This window comes from Aristolochia californica, unplaced genomic scaffold (assembly GCF_029961685.1).
Source record: "Aristolochia californica isolate CCGP_79_NKW_82.1479 unplaced genomic scaffold, dmAriCali1.0.hap1 SCAF_14, whole genome shotgun sequence".
In the NCBI taxonomy this organism is placed as follows: Eukaryota; Viridiplantae; Streptophyta; class Magnoliopsida; order Piperales; family Aristolochiaceae; genus Aristolochia; species Aristolochia californica.
In genome coordinates, this window is record NW_027181815.1 from 390,518 (window position 1) to 407,494 (window position 16,977).

At 40.5% G+C, this 16,977-nt stretch overlaps 2 protein-coding genes across 2 annotated transcripts; both read left to right on the forward strand.

Moving 5' to 3' along the window:
- Positions 1-569: 569 nt before the first annotated feature.
- Positions 570-3,923, forward strand: LOC137950046 (lanC-like protein GCR2). Its single transcript, XM_068796397.1, has 6 exons — positions 570-846; positions 1,268-1,446; positions 1,716-1,827; positions 2,507-2,623; positions 2,761-3,075; positions 3,265-3,923. The coding sequence occupies exons 1-6, from the start codon at positions 691-693 to the stop codon at positions 3,601-3,603; spliced, it is 1,218 nt and encodes a 405-aa protein (XP_068652498.1). The 5' UTR covers positions 570-690; the 3' UTR covers positions 3,604-3,923.
- Positions 3,924-10,387: 6,464 nt separating this feature from the next.
- Positions 10,388-11,371, forward strand: LOC137950127 (protein ATAF2-like). The gene has a single exon (XM_068796507.1). The coding sequence runs from the start codon at positions 10,388-10,390 to the stop codon at positions 11,369-11,371; it is 984 nt and encodes a 327-aa protein (XP_068652608.1).
- The last annotated feature ends 5,606 nt before the right edge of the window (positions 11,372-16,977 follow it).

Here is a 16,977-nt window from a genome sequence, read left to right on the forward strand (position 1 = left end):
GTTCATGTTTGTATATTAGTGTCTAGTAATAAAGAATCGTGATTGTTTTTCTGTTCTCATCCCAGTATCGTAACAGCTGAGATTCTGTTTTAAGCCTCGTTTGTTTCTTAACTGCAAGTCATTGGCTTACATTGACTTGACTGCTTATTAGACTGGAATTAATAAATTATAATTATTTAACTAACTAAAAAGTTTTTATTGTTTGTATCGTTTTTGGGTTGGATAATAAAACGAGCTCCGTATTGCTTTAATAGAAATTTATGTAAAAATATAAAAATTATACTTCTTAATTACTGTCTTTGTTGAAAGTTTTATTTTATTATTTATTTATTTCAATAATTTTATGATTATTTATTAGTTATTTTTATATGGTACAAACATTAGAAAATCGTACATTAGTATTTTCTATTTCAAAGATATTTAAGTTCGGCACAATATTTTTTATTTATTTTAATAATTTTTAATATATATATTGAGGTCGAACCCAGTGATCTAGTTCAGGTTCTAGTTTGGTTGGATTCGATGCCACCCAGAGGGAGCATCCAAACGCTATGGACAGGTGTTGAGAAGTGAAGGGTGGAACATGGTCACTCTGGTGATTAAGCTGAAGCACTTTCCCGTAGGCTGCAGCCAGAGAGATTTCTCTCGCGCACCTCCTCCAGTCGGTCTTCGCTTCCATTGTAGAGAGAAATGGCCGAGAGTAGGTACTTTCGGAACGACATGCCGGAGTTCGTTGCCGAAACTGAGGAAGCCGTACCAGGCGATTCCATTCTCAAGCTCCTGGCTATGCCTTACATTAAAACGAAGGAGAGGTTCCTCAGAGCGGCTTTAAATCTTAAAGAAACGGTAAGAAACCGTTATTTCATCCTCTTCTTCTTGGGATTTCTATTTTTCCTCGTTAGCTGCCTATGATTATCTTCCTTCTCTTCATAAAGTTACCAATTCTTCGACTGATTGAGTTTGAAATGCTGTACTGATAAAGATACTATATTGTCTTTCCACTTTTCCCAACTTTTCCGACGGTGGATGAATCGTTTCAAACAGTTTGTAGTTCGTTCTCGTAATTATTGTGGGAATAGGTGTAGTATTACTTTTTGGTGCGAAATTGGTGCTATTGCTTCTTATGCGTACTAGAGATTGTCAGCAGCTGGCTTAATGAAGTTGTTAGAGTTTCTTTGCTATTTGTTCAGGAAAGCTTAAACTTTGTTGTGGTTGAAATTGGTGGAAAGAAAAACTTCCTGTCGTTCAATTTTTTTCTTTCTTTCAGATTGTCAAGAAGACCATGAAGTCCACTGGTCGTCGTGTAAAAGATTACACACTTTACACGGGTGCGCTTGGAACCGCTTTCTTACTCTTCAAATCGTACCAAATCACAAAGAACAAAAATGATCTCGAACTGTGTGTTGACATTGTTGGTGCTTGTGAATCTGCTTCGAGAGGATCGGAGTAAGTGCATTCTTAGCGGCTTCCATTGCTTTAGAATATACTTGTTTCCTTTGTGCACCCTGGCGAGATTTGATTCTCATTATATATATCTAGTAGTGATTTTGGCTGTATGAGAAGTTTGTTATCTTGGAGCTACCGCTTACCAAACACCTGTGGTTCCCATGAGACAATGATACCTATTCTTTTGGGTTGAGCATAAATTGTTTCTGGAAATACTGAAAATTACTCACCAATTTGGATTTTCATTGATTGTGTCCTTGCGCTTGTAGCCTTGTCACATTTATCTGTGGGCGAGCTGGAGTGTGTGCCCTTGGTGCTGTGGTGGCCAAGCACTCTGGAGATCAGAAATTGCAGGACCATTACTTAAGGCTATTTAAAGAGGTAGCTTTAATCTGTAAGCTCTTGACTCCAATATTTGATCACTTCCACTGCACCAACTGATAACAGGAACTATCCTATTTAGTTTGGATGTGTTGTACTTTATAGCGAGAGTTTCTTTTCTTTTTTAATATTATGGGTTACTGAATAGTGGAAATGTCTAACAACATCAAGAAAAGAAGCACTTAACAGCGGAGTCACATGCACTAATGGCTGATGTATCTGTTAGTGTAGTGGATGGGCAAACTTATTTTGAAAATGGGTTCATTACTACATTAGCCGTTTTCTTTCTTTTCTTTTCTGTTTTATTTTTATTTTTTTGCCCCTCACGTTTTACCAGCATAACTGCTTCTATTTATTGAGATACATGAATAGACTTTCTGTGGGCTATTGCCTACGAGAGGGCACACACATTGTGCTGCTTTCATAACCAAGGGGACTATCTACTTTTGTGCGCAAGCATTCTATTGTACAGCTGATTGAAAGTTGTAAATGAATAACCCTTCCAGCATAATGTAACATACTAGCTGGTCTTGATCTCCTCAGTATCAGACGTGGATAGTTTGTCAATCATGTGTGCAATAGAATGGCTACATATTGGAAATGACTGATAACATATTGTAACGGTTACTTCCTTGAGGTTAATTATGTGGGTAGTTCATAAAATTTCTTCTACAAATAGATTCAAATGCCCTACGGTGTTCCAAATGAGCTGCTATACGGGAGAGCTGGCTACCTATGGGCGTGCTCCTTCCTAAATAAACACATTGGGGATGAAACAGCCACTTCAAAACATATGGTGAGCCTACCTGATGTCCTTTGTTTATTCTCTTACGTTCATAGATTTATAAACACACACACACACATATATATGTATATATATATATATAAGTATGTACAGTTTGAAAACCTATAGTGTGAACTTGGACTATTTAGGGTGCAATTGTGAAAGACATGCTTAAAGAGGGTAAGCTATTAGCAAAAGATGGGAACTGCCCATTAATGTATGAATGGCATGGAAAGAGATACTGGGGTGCTGCTCATGGGCTTGCAGGAATCATGCATGTGCTTATGGACGCAAAACTGAAGCCTGAAGAGCAGGATCGTGTTCAAGGTACCCTCTGCTACATGATTCAAAGTCGCTTCCCAAGTGGTAACTACCCATCTAGTGAGGGCTCTGAACAGGATCGCCTAGTGCATTGGTGTCATGGAGCTCCTGGTGTTGCACTTACCCTTACTAAGGCAGCTCAGGTACGATCCTGATGTTATTTATTTTGAGTGCAAACTTAGCATATTTTATGATCCAAAAGAACCTTCAAAAGTCAACCCAGCAGATTGCATACTTAATAGTAAAATAATTTTTTAAAAATCTTGAAGATAGAACTATACATGGATGAGTGAAATAATTATTTCTTGTTCCTTACGAAAACTATACATCAGGTGTTCAAGGATGAAGGATATCAGAAAGCTGCTATAGAAGCTGGTGAAGTGGTCTGGAATGGAGGGCTGTTAAAGCGAGTTGGAATCTGCCATGGCATTAGTGGAAACGCGTATGTTTTCCTCTCACTATACCGGTTAACAGGTGAAGTCAAGTATCTGTACAGAGCCAAAGCTTTTGCCTGCTTTCTACTCGACAAAGCTGAGAGTCTGATATCCAAGGGTGTAATGCATGGAGGAGACGATCCTTATTCATTGTTTGAAGGTTTAGGTGGCATGGCGTATCTTTTCTTTGACATGGCTGATCCCCTGGAGGCGAGGTTTCCTGCATATGAACTTTAAAATTGGTCTGAGTTGGAGGCGAAAAAAATGAATATAGTCCTAGACAGAGTGTGTTGTGTGTAAATATTTCTATTGGGGGGAGTAGTTGCTCTTGTGAAATCTTACAATGGAAGCTTATGCTGTTTGTATCAAGGTCGTTTACTGTGTAAAGCAAGGATGGTTTGTATTGATTTGCTAGTCGATAGGTTTAGTAATTGATCGGTGGGAAGCTGTTAATGAAATTCCCACTATGTCTGAAGCAGGGATGGTTTTTATGTCCTCTTACACATAGATGGGACAAGTATTTAAGCATTATTAAAATCATTTTTCTTTCTTCAAAATTTGAAGTTTAGTAATATTGTTCTTTGAATGTTATATTAACTTAACTAAATAATAATAATAACAATAACAATAATAATAATAATAATAAAATAAAAATAAAAATTATTAAACAAAAATATAACCCCTAACAGTTCAGATTCAACGGGCCCAACAAGATCTCTCTTTGAATGTCTACTCAACGGACCGATTGTGGGATCTTCATTGCTGCTTCTTCCGTCCAAATCCAATGATAGCTCCTCCAAGCTCAACCTGGAGGAGGGCCCACGCAGCACCAAGGAAAAAGATGATTTGAAGACTGTCTTTGTCTTCTCCACAGCCGGCTATCATGGGGTCGCAACTCCTTTGCTTAACCCGTGCGGCACTTGTGTGCAAACTCTTTTTGCAAATACACAAGTCAGCCTAACTCTCACTCTTACTTGCAAGGGCTACACTCACTCGCCCGATGAAAGCAATAAGAGAACTTAAGAGGACTCAAGGGACTTGCTCAATAGAGATTGTATTACACTCCAATGAGTTGTATACAAATGAGGGACTCTCCCCTATTTATAGTTTTGAGGGGGAGCAATGAATGTTCTAGATTGTATACATTTGTCATTGATCCAATGGTTTAGATCCTTCTAGATTATTCCACTACCATCTAGTTATGGACCTTTCTAGACTCTTATATATATAATACAATGGTGTATGCCCAAGTGCATATACCGAACCCAACTTGGTGTATGTGCGGAACCTTACAGAGAGCTTCTAGAGATCCCTCCTTCTAGAACATGGGTTGGGCCATCCATAGAGGGCTTGGGCAAGAACCTCCTCTATGTATCCTCAAAGGAGTCACAAGCCCGATGAGTATGTTGTGGGCTTGGGCTCCGTGACATTCTCCCCCACCTAAATTACGCAACGTCCTCGTTGCGTTCCTTGTACATTGTGATTTGGTCCTCGAACTGCCATAGCGCCTCAGCTTCTTCCCATGTAGCCTCACTCTCTGGCAATTCACGCCATTTCACTAAGTACTCCTGGACTCCCCTTCGTCTCTTTACGCGATCACTGATGATGTATTCCACCTCTTTGTCAAATGATGAAGTCATCAGTGGTGGTGTGCATTTGCTAACTCCTCGTGAAGGATCCTCCGCATCTGCATGGTAGGGCTTCAATATGCTTGCATGAAAGACCGGATGGATCTTGAGGGATGGTGGGAGTTGGACTTGGTATGAAACCTTTCCAACTCTCTTGATGATGGGGTAAGGCCCTTTATATCTCCTTACCAACCCCTTGTGCTTACCGCCCAAAGCCTTGAACTGTTGGGGTGGTAACTTTATCATAACGAGATCCCCCACCTTGAACTCAAGTGGTCGCCTCTTTTCATCCGCGTGCTTCTTCATCCTCTTAAAGGCTTTGTGCAGGTAGGACTTTGCTATGTCAGCCTGTTCATGCCAGTTCTTGGCAAACTGGTAGGCTACGGGACTCTTGCCTTCATAGCTGGTCCCTATTGTCAATGGTGTGAGCGGTTGTTGGCCTGTTGCCAACTCAAAGGGGTTGTGGCCTGTTGACTCGCTCTTTTGCAAGTTGTAGCAAAATTGGGCCACATCCAAAAGCTTCACCCAATCTTTCTGATTTGCACTCACAAAATGCCTCAGGTATTCCTCCAGCAATGCGTTCGTGCGCTCTGTCTGCCCGTCTGTTTGGGGGTAAAAGCTCGTGGAGAAGCAAAGTTTTGTCCCCAAGAGTTTGAACATCTCGGTCCAGAACTTCCCAATGAACCGAGGGTCTCGGTCACTTATAATCGTCTTAGGGACTCCCCAATACTTTACCACGTTTTTCAAGATCATCCGGGCTGCTTCATCTGCAATGCAATCTGTTGGAGCAGCAATGAAGGTAGCATACTTGGAGAACCGATCTACCACGACTAAGATAGACCCCATCCCGTCCATCTTAGGCAACGCTGATATGAAATCCATGGAGATGCTCTCCCACGGTCGTTCCGGCATAGGTAATGGCTCCAGCAACCCTCCCTGCTTTCTATGTTCAATCTTGTCTTCTTGGCAAACTAGGTAGGTCTTCATGTACTCGTCTATATCGTCCGCCATCTGGGGCCAATAGTATCTGGTCTCCAACAAGGCAATGGTCCTTCTTTGCCCTGGGTGGCCAGCCCACAAGGTGTCATGGCACTCCTTCATCAATTTTCTTCTGAGGGTGCCCCACTTTGGCACATAAAGACGGTTCCCCTTTGTGTATATAAGCCCATCCTCTTGCCAAAATCTCCTTGTCCTTCCATCTTCAATAACTTGAATGATGCCTTTGGCCACATCATCCTTGCTAAGCCCTTCTCGTATACGGTCTGGTAAAGTCTCAATAAGTTTTCTTACTGTGGCCACGTGGTCGAGCCTCAAGGCGGCGAGTTCAGCCTTCCGACTTAATGCATCTGCAACATGGTTAATCCGTCCAAGCTTGTATTCCATCACCATATCAAACTCGGTCAGGAAGTCTTGCCAACGCGCTTGCTTCAGACTCAACTTCTTCTGAGTCTAAAAATAACTTGTAGCCACATTGTCCGTCTTGACAATGAAGCGAGAGCCAAGCAAGTAGTGCCTCCATGTTCTTAGGCAATGTACCACGGCCATCATCTCCTTCTCTTGAACCGTATACTTTCGCTCCGTCTCATTCAGCTTCTGACTTTCATATGCAACAGGGTGCCCATCCTGTTCCAATACCCCTCCAATGGCAAAGTCAGAAGCGTCAGTGTATACCTCAAAAGTTTTGGAATGGTCCGCCAACTTGAGCATTAGTTCTGCCATTACCGTGCCCTTAAGGTCCTCAAACGCCTCCTTGCACTGCTCCGTCCATAGCCATGAGACGTTCTTTTTCAACAAATTTGTGAGTGGAGCAGCACGCTGCGAGTATCCCTCGATGAACCTTTGGTAGTAGTTAACAAGGCCCAAGAAGCTCCGCAGCTCTGTCACCTTCGTGGGTACCTCCCACTTTGCTATAGCGTGGACTTTGGCCTTGTCCATCCTGATCCGCCCATCTCCGATCCAATGCCCAAGGAATGAGACTTTCTTCAAGTCAAAATAGCACTTCTCTCTCTTTACATAGAGAGAGTTTTCCCGTAGTACTTGGAAAACAATTCGTAAGTGGTCTAAATGTACCTTTAACGTTTGGCTGTAGACCACGATATCATCCAAGTAGACCACCACGAATCGATCCAAGTATGGATGAAAGATCTTGTTCATTAAAGTGCAAAACGTAGCTGGGGAATTCGTCAAGCCGAAGGGCATTACTAGAAACTTGTAAGCTCCATACCTGGTGACGCAAGTAGTCTTCGGCTCATCTCCTTCAGCAATCCGCACTTGATAGTACCCCGATCGTAGATCAAGTTTGCTAAAGTACCGTGCCTCAGCCAGCCTATCGAACAAATCTGCTATGAGCGGAATCAGATATTTATTCTTGATGGTTACCTTGTTGAGTGCTCAGTAGTCGATGCACATCCTAAGGGTCCCATCGTGCTTCTTCTGGAACAATACTGGGGCTCCATAAGGGGCTTTGGACGGTCGTATAAATCCAGCATCCAGCAACTCTCGTAGTTGCCTCCGTAGTTCCTCCAGCTCAGGTGGCGACATCAGATATGGGGCTAGCGCAGGAAGTCTTGAACCGGGCTCCAACTCGATTTGGTGATCGACCTCCCTCCTTGGTGGTAATCTCTTGGGCAGCTCTGGCGGCATGACGTCCTTAAATCACTAAGGACCTTATCGACTTCTCGCGGCATGAGCTTCTCGTCTTTCTCTTCTGACAAAGTGGCCAGGTAGGTTACCTCACCCTTCTTGAGGCCCTTTGACCAACTGCATAGCCAATAACATCTTTCCTATCTTCTTGCCATCCTTCAACACCGGGACCATACAAGGTGCCTTCTCGTCCAGAAAGCTTAACACATCTAAGCATGGCATAGGAATGGCCTTGGCCGAAGTAAGGAACTCCATTCCGAGAATGACCTTGAAGTCATCCATGGGCACTACTGTTAGGTTAATAGTGCCTTGTCATTCTCCTACCTTCAAGGAGATGCTCCTTGCAACTCCAATCACTTGTTTAACCTCAGAGTTGACGGCCTTCATCCTACTAACATCCTTCTCCAACTTGAGACCCAACCTCTTGGCTTCTTCTCCTGAGATGAAGTTGTGAGTGGCTCCCGTATCAATCATAGCACGTGTGTTTTTGCCATTTAGACACAAGTTTACGTACATGAGGTCCTTGACTGAATGGGCAGCAGGTTTTTCCACGTGAGCCTGCCCCTTCATGGCATTGAGGAGTCTAAGTGCCCCCATCTTAGGCTCCTCCTCATTCTCGCTCTCCTCCTCATGGCCTTCCATGTTCACCAACAAGGCATTGAGAGCTTTCTTCTTTGGGCACTCAAAAGTTCTATGGTCTCCGTCACAAATGAAACAACCAGAGCGACGAGGGACGAACTTACCTTTGCCCTTTTGATCATAGCTGGTTTTCTTGCCTTCTTCTTTCTGGTACTTTGGTTTGTCTCCCCCGCCTTTGCCTTGGTTAGGCTTGCCCTTTTTGTCTTTGTTTGAACCCTCAGCCTTCTTTGTGAATTTGACCAACTTCTACGCTGTTGAGAGTGCCGTGGCCAGGTCTTGAACTCCCCGCCTTTGCAACTCTTGCTCCGCCCAAGGTTGCAAACCGTCCATGAAGAAGAAGAGCTTGTCTTTCTCAGCCATGTCAGATATATTTAGCAGCAAGGCTGTGAACTGGTTAACATATTCTCGAATAGACCCCGTATGTTTTAGCCGTTTTAGATCCTTCCGAGCTAAGTACTCCACGTTCTCTGGGAAGAATTGAGACTTGATCTCCTTCCAGAAATCTTCCCACGTTGCTATAGTGCAACGACCTTCGGTCACATCATTGTACCTCCATCTCCACCATAGCATTGCATCGTCGGTGAGATACATAGTGGTTGTATCCACCTTCAAGGCTTCCTCCGAAATCTTGGCGGCTCTGAAGTATTACTCCATTTGCCAAAGAAAATTCTCCAAGTCCTTAGCATCTCGTTTCCCATTGTAGCTCTTAGGTTCCGAGACTTTGACCTTTGGAGCAAACTCCCTCGGTCCAAGCCCTCCCCCATAAGCTACTGCCTTCTCCAATAGGCTCAATCGAATTTTAACATCTTCGAGCTCAGCTACTTCTTCGCGGAGGCTAGTCATTTCTCCTTCCATAGTCTCAAGCCTTTCCGACATGCTTTCAACCTTCTCTGTTGTCTTTTCATTCAAGGTTTTAAAAACCTCTATTGCACTTCGTATGTCGGCTTCAAGACTATGCAAGGCATCTACAAAAGCGTTTGATTTGTTCAAACACTCAGAGAGAGTTTGTTCGAACTTACCGGCCTGAGCCTTCAGTATAGACATACGAGCATCCAAAGCCGATTCCCGACCACGGTCCCTTGACCTATCTCTTTTCGTCTTTGAAGACTGGCCCTCCACCGGTACGTTGGTCACTTGCGAATCGCTGGCCATGACGCAGCAACAATCCTCAGCAATTCCCCCTCTCGAACCGAAGCTCTGATACCAACTGTCACGGGGTCGCAACTCCTTTGCTTAACTCGTGCGGCACTTGTGTGCAAACTCCTTTTGCAAAGACACAAGTCAGCCTAACTCTCACTCTTATTTGCAAGGGCTACACTCACTCGCCCGAAGAAAGCAATAAGAGAACTTAAGAGGACTCAAGGGACTTGCTCAACAGCGATTGTATTACACTCTAATGATTTGTGTGCAAATGAGGACTCTCCCCTATTTATAGTTTTGAGGGGGAGCAATGAATGTTCTAGATTGTAGACACTTGTCATTGATCCAATGGTTTGGATCCTTCTAGACTATTCCACTACCATCTAATTATGGACCTTTCTAGACTCTTATATATAATACAAGGGTGTATGCCCAAGTGCATATACCGAACCCAACTTGGTGTATGTGCGGAACCTTCTAGAGAACTTCTAGAGATCCCTCCTTCTAGAACATGGGTTGGGCCATCCATAGAGGGCTTGGGCAAGAACCTCCTCTATGTATCCTCAAAGGGGTCACAAGCCCGATGAGTATGTTGTGGGCTTGGGCTTCGTGACATGGCGCTTCTACTGCGAACACGTCGAACTCGACTGGCAGTTAAACGCCATTAAAAACCAAATAACAGTAAATATGCGGTTAACAAGCAGATAACAGAATTTCGAATGATCTAATATGATGTGGTAGTTATTCAGGCATCCAACCCGATTTGGAAATAAAATTCGCGGTAGTTGTCAAGGCATCCCAACCGATTCGGAGACGCGTTAATAGATTTGTTTATCTTTCCTATTTCATCCTTTTCCCCATTTTACACGTGGGCCCCGACTTCGTCTTCGTCTTCTCCACAGCCGACGCTTCTAATGCGAACACGTCGGACGTCAGTTGCGTATAAATTCTGACTGGTTCAGACAGAAGAGATGACTTCACGGCTTTCAAACAGAAATATGACTTCACACTTCAGTCCAACGACAGTTGCAGTACCACTTCCAACAGCCCCGTCGCCGTCGCCATCACCATCACCTCCATTGCCATCACCAGCAGCCCCGTCGCCACCATGTCAGCCGCCAGTGCAACTTCAGGTGCCGATTGGGTTCGAATTCAACCCAACCAATGTCGAATTGGTTTGTTATTATCTTCGCAAAAAATTGCTGAACGAAGATTTTCCGTTGCGTAAGGTCGTCCTCATCCATGAGGTTAACCTCTACCTCTTTTATCCCAAAACCTTGGCACGGAACTATCGACCAACCAGCGACAACCAATGGTACTTCTTCACACTTAGGGAGCGTAGGTATATCAATGGAGACCGCCCCAATCGAAAGGCCGCTAGTGGTTTCTGGAAGGCCACCGGCTCCTTCGACAAGATTAAGCACCATGGTCAAGTTATCGGCCGTAAGAGGTTGCTCGTCTTCAATGAGGGAGACTCTAAGCACGGGATTAAGACGAACTGGATCATGCACGAGTACGTCTACGATGGGTTCACCAAAGATAATCAAAAGATGTTCCATTCTTGGGTTTGTTGCAGAATTCGCGACAATGGAAAACAAAAGTCTTTGTCCAGTGAGCCAAATAACTCATACTACGCCCCAGGACCAGCCGCTCCTCTACAGATTGGCTCCTCGCACTTGCCCTTGCCAGCTCCAGTAGACACCTTCCCACCTCCAACCTCAGACTCCTTGCTCACCCAAATTCCACAAGTTGTAGCAGATTATTCTAGCTACTGCCCTGTTATGAGTACCACACCGATGAAGGAAGTCTACCCATCTGATACACATACTGGCACGACGACAATAGATGCCTTGTCAGACTTCTCACAGGTCACTGGCCTCTACGAGACGGACTCTAGTTTCTTCGATGAGAATTCCGATGATTTCCTACACGACCTCGACTATCTCTTACAATAGAATTTTTTTAGATGGAAGTCTATCATTATTTCATTAATTTTGTACTATTAATATCTTCTCCATGTATAGAATAAAAAAATGGTTTATGTGTAAGCACAGGAAATTTCTTAATATCAATGAGATAATCTGTTGCTTTTGGACAACTTAATATGTTCTACTTGCTCTTGCGATTGAGTTGTTTACTTTAGAGTTACTGCTATTTCTTTATGACCTACTAAACAAAACAAATTATATTTTTAACAAATGCACGTACATGTGTGATTCTAACTACGATACATCTGAAATATCTTAGAACATTAGTTCTATGGTTTGTTTTGTTCTTGCCTTGCACAGTGCTCTGTGGTTGACTTTGTAGGTTTAAATTTTATTTGCAACAAGCATTTGATTATGTTAAGTGATAAAAAAACATATTTATGCTTTTCAATATTTTCCCACTCATTTCACTCTTATTACCTCAATTAGTAATCACTTATATAATCTCTTAAGTAGGTTAAAGAAGGCTCAATTTGTGAATAGAAACATTGACTACCTTGCTTGTCTCATTTTCAAACACTGACCAAGAAAAAGGACCCTTGTCACTAGGGGTGGCATCGAGCCGAGTCGAGCCTGAACTTGCCTATGTTTGAGCCGAGCTTGATTTAAATATTTCAAGCTGAGCTTGATTTAAATATTTCAAGCCGAGCTTCAAGCTGAACCTCGTCTCAAGCCTAAAATTGTTATCGAGCTCGAGCCCAAAAAATTAACCGAGTTCGAGCCGAGCTTCAAGCCGAGCTTGAGCTTCAACATACATTTAAAACTTTTCAAAAACAATATATAAAATAAATTTTATATAAAATTATGCATATATTTTACATAAAATTGGGTATGACCTCTACATAAAATTGGGCATAATCTATATATATAATACATGTATAAGATTGGGTATGACCTCTACTTCAAATTGAGCATAATCTATGTATATAATACCTAAATAAAATTCGGTATGACCTCTAATTAAAATTGGGCATGATCTATGTACATAATACTTGCATAAACACTCCATAAAGACTCCATAAAATTGTCTATACATTCCATAAACACTCCATGAAATTGTTTATACACTCCATAAATTGTCTATACACTCCATACAATGCATAACATTATGAATAAATTCCATACAATAATCAAACATAACAAAATTAAATGAAATATCACTATCAATTTACAATCACCCAAATAAAAACTATAAATCCTTTAAATAAAATCCTATTACTATTAGAGACTTACTAGAAAATTACAAGAAATATTTTAAATTTTTGTAGGAAAGTTAAATTGACCTCTTATTACCTTTTTTAAGGAAATAAATAATAATTAATAATTAATCTAATATATTATTATACTTATCGATAACTTTTTAATCAAATAAAATGTCAAACACAAAATTGCTATGAAAATTGCCTCGTGCTAAAAGGATTATATCATCAATTGTTAAATACTTATTCAAAATTTTTCTATACGGTTTTCTAGCTCATCTTGGCAAGAAAATCTTAGTTAGAAAATTATATGATTTTTTAACAGGAATTTATAATTAGAAAAATATTTTCAAAAAATATGAGGCGCTAATTGTCCCTATATTTCTATTAAAAATGTCTTTTCAACATTTATTGAAAAAACCACTAATAGTCTCTTGAAACGTATTTCTACTAAAATATCTTTTCAATTTCTTCAAGAGCCATGAGGAAGGGACAAAGAGTTTTTTTTTTCCTTATTTATGATCTCGCACGTAGGGGTGGCTTTGAATAAATTATATATAAAATTATGCATACATTTTAAAAAAATAATGATAGGGGAGGTTCAGGATTGAATTTCAATAATAGATTAAAATGCACCAATATTAATCTTTTTTACTCCAATTGTTGTCTAGCTTGTTTTGTAATTTTTGAATCTGACCATAAATTTACTATGGCCTCCTTAGTGCCCCTGAATGAAAATTTATTTTCTAGGAAAAACTAGAAATATTTTCCTATGATACATATTCCCAAAAAAACCTTTAAATAAAATTCTATTACTATTAGTGACTTATTAGAAAATTACAAGAAATATTTTAAAATTTTATTAGGAAAGTTAAATGGACCTTTTATTGCCTCTTCTAGGGATATAAATAAAAATTAATAATCAATCAAATATATTATTATACTTATCGATAAATTTTTAATCAAATAAAATGTCAAACACAAAATTGCAATAAAAATTGCTTAATGCTAAAAGTATTATAGCATCAACTGTTATATACTTATTTAAAAAATTTCTATATAGTTTTCTACCCCATTTTTGTAGGAAAATCTTACTTTGAAAATTATATGATTTTTAATAAGAATTTTCAATTAGAAAAATGTTTAAAAAAAACATGAGACATCATAGAAACTTATTTTTATAAAATGTATTTTTAATTTTTTCAAGGGCTATGAGGAAGGAGAGTTTTTTTAATTTAATATCTCGCACGTGCGAAATCATCTTCGCGCGGGTGAGGGGAGAGATTATTTCTCCCCTAATTTCTCCCCTGAACTTACTGGTTCAGGTTTTCCGTTGAGACGACGCGGAGGGAAGAGGGTTACGACGTCGAGGAGGACCTGTCGTCGGGGATGACGGTTGCAACGGCGACGACGAAAGCGGCGACGACAGAAACAGAGGCGACGACGAGGAGAGGAAGAAATCAAAGGAAGAAATTGAATGGACGCCATAGAGGCGACCGACGAGCAGTTGTCGACGGTGGTAGAGGCGGCGACAACAACTGACGGGAGGGGTCGGCGGTGACCAAGGGAGGAAAAAATTTTCCCCCCCTCGCTCTCCCTCACGCTTACGCTCTCACTCCCCCTCCCCCGATCCCGACCCGATACTGATCCCGACTCAGCTCGAGCCTGCTCGCGAGCCAACAAACCGAACTTAGCCTCGGTCGAGCTCGGCTCGTTAAGACAAACGAGCCAATTTCAGAGCTCGAGCTCGATAGATAACGATTCGAACCGAGCCGAACTCAAGCCGCTCGCGAGCCGGCTCGGTTCGAAGCCACCCCTACTTGTCACCCTTGAGATTTTCAGAGTCATATCTCAGCATAAGACTGAATCATCACCATCCCTCCAAGCTATTTGTGGAAACTAGTCCTGTATTTATTTTATTTTTTCTTCTTGATGCTCTTTTGGTTCACGCATACTCAAATGTTGGGGTGTCATATTTGTTGCTCAATCCATGTCTGGTTTTGATGATTTTAACAAATGACAATTCTTTGGCCTGTCAACAAATAACCTTTTGTGGAGGACTAGATACAATGGTGACCTTGATTATTCGCCATTTTCCAATGTTTGATTTTGTCTCATCTGGCATACATACTAGTGTTTTTGATCATTTGGAGAACAAGCATCTGCATGATCAAGAATTAGATTTTTTGGTAGCTATTTTGGGTTTGCTAGTCAACTTGGTGGAGAAGGATGCTCAGAACAAGTTATTTATCCCCATATTGCTGTCTCTTTGTATTTATCACTCTACAATCTTAAAAATATTTGTTTTCTTATTTGGCCAAAAACATTCTTTCTCTGTTTCCTTTCCTCTTTACCTTGAGAGAATCGGGACTTTGTCACATAGTTTTGAAAGATTTTTAGTGGGTCTGGACTGTTCAGAGTGTGTATTCCTTCTTACCTTCCTAACAAGAGTGAACAAAGTTTTGAAGTTTCTGATTCTCAGCGATATAAAAAAAACTTATTGTTCCCTGTTCTGTGATGTTGCTTTTACATTCTTAGTTCATGTCAATACAATAAGTTAAGAAGCAAGATGTCGCATATGGGGTACAAGTAGGAAAATCTACTGTTGCTTGAATATGGGAGGTACAGATTTTTTTTATAACTAAAAACATGGAGACAGAGAGAAGAATCAAGAAAGAAGAAGAGAAGAGGAAAATCTTCAAGAAGGGAGAGTTCATAAAAAGAGAATAGGGGGATTGGGAAATTTCAGCAATTGACACTTCCTCTTAATCACTTTTATATTAGGTTTTTCTCAAAGGAAAACTTGTACTCTTGGTTTAACAAAGTACAATTAGAGTAATATGCTTCAGCATATAAGTAATATGTTAAACTTACTAGACATCAGACTAAAATACCACCAGCCAATAAAACCGTTTTATTTTCTTTCCTATTTTATTTTTTGTTTTTGATTTTTTTGTTTTTTTATTGGCTTATAAAACAGCCATTGACAAACATGCATTGAATTTTTTTTTACCTTTTTTTAGATGAACTTCTACCGGTTTACAACTCTTTGTTTCCTTCCATGATACATTTGATGTGGCCTGCTATTTTGCCTGCACTTTTTTGGAATTCAAAAATGGGTTGTCTTTTTTGTTGTCCTTACTCTTACATTACCATTCAAAATGGGTTATCTATTATTTGTTTATTTTGATCATGATGGTTTTAGTATCTCCATTTTAAAAGGTAACTTAGTGAGGAAAGTAATCTATTACTATTTTAATAAACACTAACAAGAATGAAATTACTGCTGCAGATCAAGGCTTGCAACAACCACTGTGCACTTTACCAGGATCCAGAAGAGTTGAAGGCAAGGCAGATCAGATGGATGTAATTTCTTTACCATGGGTTAGTAGCTTGGTCCAAGTGTCATGATTTTTTAAAGAGTATCCATGTGAATTTGTGCTTTCAACCACATTAAATTTGGTCTTGCTACTGGCTGTTAAGTTCCTTTTGACTCTTGGGCATTAATCTGTAATCCTACTACTTCAGTACCACATTCAATCTTGGCAGGCTAAATAGGCACCTACAAATAGCAGGACGGAGTTTAGCCTGTTATTGATAAGGAGATTACTTGACTGAAAGTTTAATTGCTTCAACTCTTTCAGTACAAAATGATGAAGTTGCTCTATTGCAAGGGGAAAGGGAGGCTGAAAGATGATTATTGTGGCTTATGCAGCCCTGCTTCTTGCATTCCTATCAAAAGAAAGGTATCTTTGAATGCCTTCAAATTTCTGCTGATGTGGTTCTCTTTTCCAATTCTACTGTAATTATGTTGGCTTTGTTTTGTTTCAACAGCACAAAAGTCAGGGATGCCATTGCCAACTATCTCCCTGATCACAATTTGGAAGTTCTTGTACCTGTATTGGAGAGATTTGTGGCAAGCTTTGTTAAGCTTTTTGTATCATATTACTGTTCCATGTTACTTTTTCCCTAAATGGTAATTGTTTTGCTTCTATACACTCTGGTTCATGCCAGCGAAGGAAAAGAGCATTTGTTGAGGTGATTCCAGCATCCTCATGATAAATCTATTAGGATCCATTTTAAGAAAAAAGAAGCTATTATAACTGATGATCAGGTTAGGACTCTAAACACTCAGAACAGATTCTGTACATTCTTCCTCGTCTCTTGTGCCCTTGCTCCCTACCTTCTATCTTATGGTACAATTTATTGTCATAACCGGAGAATGACCAGACCAGTGGGCTGCAAGTGCCTCCTGACTGCCATTTTTTTTTTTTTTTTTGTTAATTCTTCAATTTTTTCACTGTATGTTGTTGAGTATCTCCCTTTTCAGTTTTGCAATGTACTCTGTTGTATCTCACAGTAGATGGGTTCACG

Bases quoted from the DNA above. Each gene is read 5' to 3' on its own strand.
- LOC137950046 (XM_068796397.1), top strand. From the start codon at position 691: ATGGCCGAGAGTAGGTACTTTCGGAACGACATGCCGGAGTTCGTTGCC. The intron at 1,828-2,506 runs GTAGCTTTAATC...TTCTACAAATAG, and splicing joins ACTTAAGGCTATTTAAAGAG to ATTCAAATGCCCTACGGTGT. The intron at 3,076-3,264 runs GTACGATCCTGA...ACTATACATCAG, and splicing joins CCCTTACTAAGGCAGCTCAG to GTGTTCAAGGATGAAGGATA.
- LOC137950127 (XM_068796507.1), top strand. From the start codon at position 10,388: ATGACTTCACGGCTTTCAAACAGAAATATGACTTCACACTTCAGTCCA.